At 45.6% G+C, this 7,500-nt stretch overlaps 1 protein-coding gene across 1 annotated transcript in view; it reads right to left on the reverse strand.

Moving 5' to 3' along the window:
- The window catches only part of dcn (decorin), a 63,582-nt gene that overhangs the window by 26,260 nt on the left and 29,822 nt on the right, over nt 1–7,500 (reverse strand). Inside the window, exon 2 of the mRNA XM_063217547.1 lies at nt 5,343–5,609. Coding sequence (XP_063073617.1) covers nt 5,343–5,592 — 250 coding nt within the window. The 5' untranslated portion in view covers nt 5,593–5,609. The remainder of the gene's footprint in view (nt 1–5,342; nt 5,610–7,500) is intronic.

Consider the following 7,500-nt stretch of genomic DNA (forward strand, 5'->3'; position numbering starts at 1 on the left):
CTCCCCTCACTGTCTCCATGTGTCCTCCTAATTGTATCTTTCTGTCCTTTCCCTTTCTCCTCTCATCCCCTACCTCCTTCTTGTCTAGCTTTCTTTTCTTTTTGTGTTCCATTCTTCTTATCATCCCCACATCCATACAGTATTCATCCTCTCCATTCCTCTCAACTCACTTCCCTATATCTTCTTTTTTTCTTTCCCTTTCTCCTCTCATCCCCTTCCTCCCTCCAATCCTCTCTACTCATCTCTCATTCTTTTCTTTTCCCCTTTTTCTTCTCACCACTCCCCTCCCTTCCTTCGAGCACAGTAGGTTTCTCTACTCGTCTCCCTTTCTGTTCTTTTTTCCTTTTTCCTTTTTCCTCTCATAGCTTCCCTCCCCTCCTTCAAGCACAGTGTGTCTCTCTACGTGTCTTCGGTTCTGTTCTTTTCCCCCTTTCCCTTTCTCCACTCATCCCCTCCCTCTTCCCTCTCTCCCCCTGCCTACCCTCCCTTCAAGCACAGTATATCTCTCTACTCGTCTCCATTTCTGTTCTTTTCCCCCTTTTTCTATTTCTTCTTTTCCCCTCTTTCACAGTATGTGAGCGTTGCCAGTGGTTCTGGAGAGCATATGCTCCAGGGCTCCAGGGCTCCAGGGCTGCCGGCCAGAGAGGCCGACTCCGGAGATGCGAGCCCAGGCCTCGCTCACTCCCTCCTGGGAAGGATCTCAGCCGCCCTCCCCTCTCCCTTCACCCCTTCTCTTCTTTCCCTTCTCCTCTCCCTCCTCCCTTCTCCTCTCCTCTTCTCCACTCTCCTCTTCTCCACTCTCCTCTTCTCCACTCTCCTCTTCTCCACTCTCCTCTTCTCCTCTTCTCCCTTATCCCTTCTCCCTCCCCTCCCTTCTCCTCTCCCTCCTCCCTTCTCCTCTTCTTCCTCCTCCCTTCTCCCTCCTCCCTCCTCTCCTCCCCTCTTCTCCCCTCCCCTCTCCACTCCCTTCTCCCTTCTCGATCCCCTCTCTCCTCCCTTCTCCTCTTCTCCTCTTCTCCCTCCTCCCCTATCCCTCCTCCCTTCTCTCCTGCCTGTGAGCTAATGGAATCAGCCCTTTCCTGAAACATCCGTCTATGTGTCGTCCATGTGACGTGCCGTGCTGGGCTCTGCTTGCCCTTGAGGCTTTGTGAGTGTGTGTGTGTGTGTGTGTGTGTGTGTGTGTGTGTGTGTGTGTGTGTGTGTGTGTGTGTGTGTGTGTGTGTGTGTGTGTGTTGTGTGTGTGTGTGTGTGTGTGTGTGTGTGTGTGTGTGTGTGTGTGTGTGTGTGTGCGCGCACGTGTGTGTGTGTGTGTGTGTGTGTGTGTGTGTGTGTGTGTGTGTGTGTGTGTGTGTGTGTGTGTGTGTACCTCGTTGCATGTTTATGTCACTGTGTGTGTGTGTTTATGTGTGTGTTGTGTGCATGTGATTGCATTAGTGCGTCCCTCTGCAAAGTTTTCACCACATATGAAAGTCGTTTAAGTGCATTCCTATAAGTTGTTTATACACATACCATACCTCCTAGCCTCCCACTCTTCTTTCTCAATCTCTTGCAGTTTACTTGATTAACCTCTCTCTCCCTCTCTCTCTCTCTCTCCACTCTCTTCTCTCTCTCTCTCTCTCTCTCTCTTCTCTCTCTCTCTCTCTCTCTCTCTCTCTCTCTCTCTCTCTCTCTCTCTCTCTCTCTCTCCCTGCCTCCCTCCCTCTCTTTCTGTGTGTCTGTCTGTCTGACTGTCTGTCTGTCTGTCTGTCTGTCTGTCTCTCTCTCTTTCTCTCTCTCTTCTCTCTCTCTCTCTCTCTCTCTCTCTCTCTCTCTCTCTCTCTCTCTCTCTCTCTCTCTCTCTCTCCCTCATTTTAATTCTTTCTGTATCTGTCTGACTGTCTGTCTGTCTCTCTCTCTCTCTCTCTCTCTCTCTCTCTCTCTCTCTCTCTCTCTCTCTCTCTCTGCCTGATTCAGAGGAGAGACACTCTACAGGTAGTTCAATCTAGGATTTCAGGTCCCTCTTTCTCCTTTCTCTCGTCTCCTCTTCGTCTGTCCTCACACTTCAACACAAAACAGCTATTTTGTCATTTTCTGCAATCTTGTGAAAGTGAAGTGACTCAGCACAGCCACCAGTTCCCAGCCCCAGTTTAGGAAAATAAACAGCGTAATGCTGGCATAACAATCCCCAAGACTGCGGCCAACTCGTCTAATTACGGGAAAACCAGCCATTGTGTGCACTGGCAGGGCTGCTTTCACAGCTCGCAGCTTTGGTTGGGGCCAGGACAAAATTATCTGAAAGCCCCCCCACAAAGGTGTAAATTTGGTTTGGAAAGTGGTGAGGACAATGGCAAGTTATCGGGGGAGGCTATTTTTGCATTGTATTTGTGAAAAAGTGTTGGGGACAAGTTAGGTTTATCTCAAAAGTGGTATGGACATGTCCCCACCATCCACACCTAAATTTACTCCCACTCAATGCATACAATAACACACATAATGGGAACCCGACTCTGGGCCAGCCCTCTCCCTGAGCATGGGACAACTGACCCCTTTGTTGCCCTCTGGAGCTGGGCCTGGGAAAACTGACCCCTTTGTCCCCACTCCCCTGTCGGCTTCCCTGTGTACTCGTAGCTCCTGACGTAAAATTACTTGTATTTCATCAACAGACAAAGAAGAAGAAGAAGTAACAGGAAAACCACTTTGGGAAAATCTCACTAATTTAGTAGAAAAAAGTGGAAAAGTCTGAGGGAAGAGGTTTTCAAACGTTAGCTGCTCACACACCCAAGAGAAACTGTCATCTGGTAAAGAGTTTAGAGGAGCCTGGAGCCTGATGGCAAACGTCTGCTCTGACCAACACTGGACGTGACAGCATCTTAGCTAACCAAAAATGTAATATGATAGCAAAATCTCAGCGCTAACTTAGCCTCCTCGCACATCCAAATTTTTAGGGCCTTGTAGACTTTTATCCTGATGTAAAATGTCTCTACAGAAACCAGTACTGGAGTGATTTAAAGGGTAGCCCTCTGATCTTGTTCATCGAACTTGTGAGAGAAGAAATCTTTGCACGCCAACGGCAAAACTGGCTCTAATACAGTAGTGGTTTATGACACGCTCTCAAAATTAAAACCTAAAGGAGAGAAGTGAACGCAGACCTTTGCATAATTAGATCCTATGCTCACACACCCAGAAGTGTCTGGGAAAATATCTAAAAAGAGACATTTGTTGTTTCAACCAGACATTTGTTGCTCCCTTGCCCTTGCCAATTAGTCAACCGTGATGTTTCAGGTCAGATGGAGTCGACATTTCCTCAGAAGAGGTTAAGGGATATGGGGCGCCTTGTCATTTGGGAAGCCCTGAGATGGTCCTTCCTGGGGTCAAGGGAGCGAAGTAACCTGTACTGATGTGAATGATTTCATGTCCTGACCTCTCAATCAAAAACCTGAATCAGCATTTGTCCTGCACCTTGACTGGGGATGATGCACATAATTTACTTTCTCAACCAACCATTTCTAATGGCCATGACTAACGTGACCAAAAATAAAAATAAAAAAAAGAACATTTGAAAATGTCTGAGAACAGATGATCCTCAGACACTCCAAAGTAAACTCTCGTCTGGACAAGTGCTTAAGGGTTGACAAAGTCCAGCAGAGCAAAGAAGTGACATAGCTTTTAAGGAGTGGCACAGCCGTCATTTAAAGTGGTTTAGTCAAATTACTGGAGGGAGAGTCAAATTACTCTAACAGTGTGAGTGAAACGTCAGTGAAAATGTGTGCAAGTGGCCAGTGTAATTTCAACTCTATATATAACCATTAAAGGACCAGTTCAGTCAATTTCAATATTCTGCTGTNTTGCTCATACTACCCTTCACTTGTCATTACCCGGTGATGCCACATTTTTCGGCTCAGCCCTTTCTGAGATATGAGCTATTCTAATGGGGGAAGCGTTTGTTTACATTTTTAAAAAAGTTAACATAAGCCTACTCCAAATATTTTCCCAAAAGGTACCGCTGTTTGCTAGTTGTCTGCTGATGTTGTATAACCTTTTGGATGTTTTTGGGAATAAATAAAAATGTTTTTTTGAAATGTAAACAAAGCGCTGCCCCCATTACAATGACCAGGATCTCGGAAAAGGCTGAAGAAGAAGGAAAAAAAATCTCAGGTACTGACAAGTCCAGGGTAGTGTGAGCATTACAACTGCATGTTGAAATTGACTGAACTGGTCCTTTAATATTTTCACAATGTTGAGTAGAATTAGCCCTGTAATTGTTACACTGACCAAAAAGTTAAATAAATGACCACATGTTATCTGAAAGGGAGTTGTTTTAGGAGTAACTTAACAAGAAAAAAAAAAGAAAGAATGACAGAAAGACATAAAACGCCTGAGAACAGAGGTCTTCACACACCCAAAACGTCTCATCTGGACAAAGATTTTAAGGGATGACAAAGTAATCGTCTGTCCAGGAGGACTGAAGTGACATAGCCTTTAAGGAGTGGCAGACCAGGCATTTATAGCTTATAGTTTAGACACACGCTGACACCTCCCTTTTATTTCATGTTTCTCTTCTCGTCTAAGGAGGGGCAGATCAAACAAACGCACCGGCTTTGTGTTTTGATTTTTTTCCTTTCTTCTTCTTGTGGCTTAATCAAAGGATAGTTGCCACTTCCTGGCTTATAACCTTTGGAGAGTAATAATAAGTAAATAAAGATTTGATGGGATAAAAATATGGGAAACACAGTGCTGTGAAGTCGGTACTTCCCCTCTTTTGATGTGCAGACTTGCTGAGGTAACCGTGCTATTGGTGCATTAACACACACACACACACACACACACACACACACACACACACACACACACACACACACACACACACACACACACACACACACACACACACACACACACACACACACACACACATACATACGCACACGTACGCGCACACACGCGCACACACGCAAACACGCACACACACACACACAAACACACACACACACACACACACACACACACACACACACACATTGCGGCAGATGTTCAGGAGCATGGGCAGTAATTGAATGTACTGTAGGTTTAAAGCATAGGTAGGATATCTTTTTTTGCTCTTGGGTTAATATGCATGGGCATATGCAAAGACCGTTGGGCCAGTGCAAGTGTTATGTGTGTAGCAGCATTGGCATATGTGTACGGCTGTTGATCAATTTGATGTACTCATTTTTTATTCTGTGGTGCAGTGTCGCAGAATGGGCTATGTATGAGGAACAGCAAACCTTACCTATGTCAACTTTGTAGCCGTCCTGTAAATGCGTATTGACTAACAGTAAAATGGATTTAGAAGATTGGTGAAAGAGGCGACCCTCCTAACTTACCCAAATCAGAGCACTGCACCACGCGCAGGTGGCACTGGCACCTGAAGGGGCAGACGGGTCCGGTTGGCACGGGGTCGGCTCCGGGTCCGGCGGGCCCTCTGCGCGGCTCGTCGATGACGGGCGGGCCGCCCATGTCCACGTCGCCCGAGCCGGGCTCGTCCTCCATCATGAAGTCCAGGAAGCCGGACTGGCGGAAGGGCAGCGCCCAGCACACCGACACCAGGAGCAGGGAGAGACAGGCCGACCGCATGCTGCTGCTTCACAAGCCTGTGGAGGGCAGAGGGCAAAGGTCATAGGTCAATATGGTTATATATACATGTAATATTAATACAGTATGTCGGTCCAATGAAGCTGAGCTATTAAAGAGGCATAATGACTCCCAGGAGCAGGGAGAAACAGGCCGACCGCATGCTGCTGCTTCACAAGCCTGTGGAGGGCAAAGATCAAAGGTCATTGGTCAATGTGGTTACTGTACATGTATGTGATGTAGTTAATATGTACTGTAGGTCCAGTGAAGCTCAACTATTGAAGAGGCATAACGACTCCAGGGAGAAACAGGCTGACCTCATGCTGCTGCTTCACAGGGGAGAGATCAAAGGTCATTGGTCAATGTGGTTACTCTACATGTATGTGATCGCTTTAATATGTACAGTAGGTCCAATACTGCCTGTGGAAGGGGAGAGGTCAAAGTTCAAATATCATTAGATCAATATCGGTTAATATAGTTAGATACAGTGCATGTATATTCTGTAGGTGATCACGTTCAGGGTGCGATTTTTTGAAGAACCAGAAGGGGGGACAAGTTTCAGATTTTAAGCATTATCAATGGAGTAACATACCACAATTATTAAAATCCTGTAGGAAAAGTGTAGGTATCAAAACCAGAAGGGGGGACAATACCCCCCCATCCCCCCTACAAATCACACCCTTATCACATTAATATGGTGATCCAATGAAGCTGAGCTATTGGAGGGACAGAGCTTAGCATAACGACTCCCAGGAGCAGGGAGAGACGGATGGGGGAGGAAGAGTTGACTCTCAGAGGTCAATATTGATAGAGGCTACAGCAGGCGTCACCAACACGGTACCCGCGGGCGCCAGGTAGTCCTCCAGGAGCTTCTGATGTGTCCACCAAGGATGTTAGTAAAGAGTGATGACTACAAGATTTTAGTCACAGTTAATGTTTTTCTTAATTTAAATATGAGACTATTTCTTTATAACTTATATGCAAATTATCATTAAATCATGGTGCGATTTGCGAACGATGTCAAGACATCAGTAGAGGATTTTTAAAGGGACACTGTGCAGGAAATGGTCAAAAAAGGTACTGCAACTATGCTGCTCATTGAAACTGGGCTGCCTATTGCCAAATTTGATCTTTACATTAAAGTTTACTGAGTAATAAACAAATGTTTTCTAGTATGGTCCAAGTACAGTAATTTTTGCAGCTAAAAATGGCTATTTTTGGAAATTCAAAATGGCGGACCATGGAGAAGATCCCCCTTTTCATGTATGAAAAGTGTGATTTTTCCAGTCATAATGAATACCTAGAATTTGGTGGTTGTGATAAGTATTCATGAAAAAGGTAACATTAGTGAATTGACGGCATGAATTCTGGAAATAAACAACAAAAAATCTCACACAGTGTCCCTTTAACAAACAATATCCCTCGGGTAGCTCTCAGTAGCTCTCGAGTAGCCCTTAGTAGCCCTTAGTAGCCCTCAGACCCAGAAAGGTTGGGGACCCCTGGGCTACAGTATATGATATGCTGGTCTAATGAAGCTGAAAGGAGAATCCCTGCCAATTAAAACATCCAACCAATGCTGCCAATTTCAACATGCAGTTGTAATGCTCACACTATACTTGACTCAGCAGTTCCTGATGACGTGGCATTTTTTTGTTGCTCAGCCCGTTCCAAGATCCTGGCCATTCTAATGGGGACATGCATGGGCTTGTTTACATTCTTTGGAAAGTGTCTTCTTAACATACTTCAAAAGTTACTGCTGCGAGTTATTTGAATATGCCCAATTAGAGTGGTCAGGACCTCGGAAAGGGCTGAAGAAAAACTATTGGACGGGCTTTGCCCAACACACTTACAACAAGACAGACCAACCTCATGTTGCTGGTCGCAACATAGAGGTAGAAAATAACACTAGAG

The sequence above is a fragment of the Engraulis encrasicolus genome, chromosome 15 (assembly GCF_034702125.1).
Source record: "Engraulis encrasicolus isolate BLACKSEA-1 chromosome 15, IST_EnEncr_1.0, whole genome shotgun sequence".
In the NCBI taxonomy this organism is placed as follows: Eukaryota; Metazoa; Chordata; class Actinopteri; order Clupeiformes; family Engraulidae; genus Engraulis; species Engraulis encrasicolus.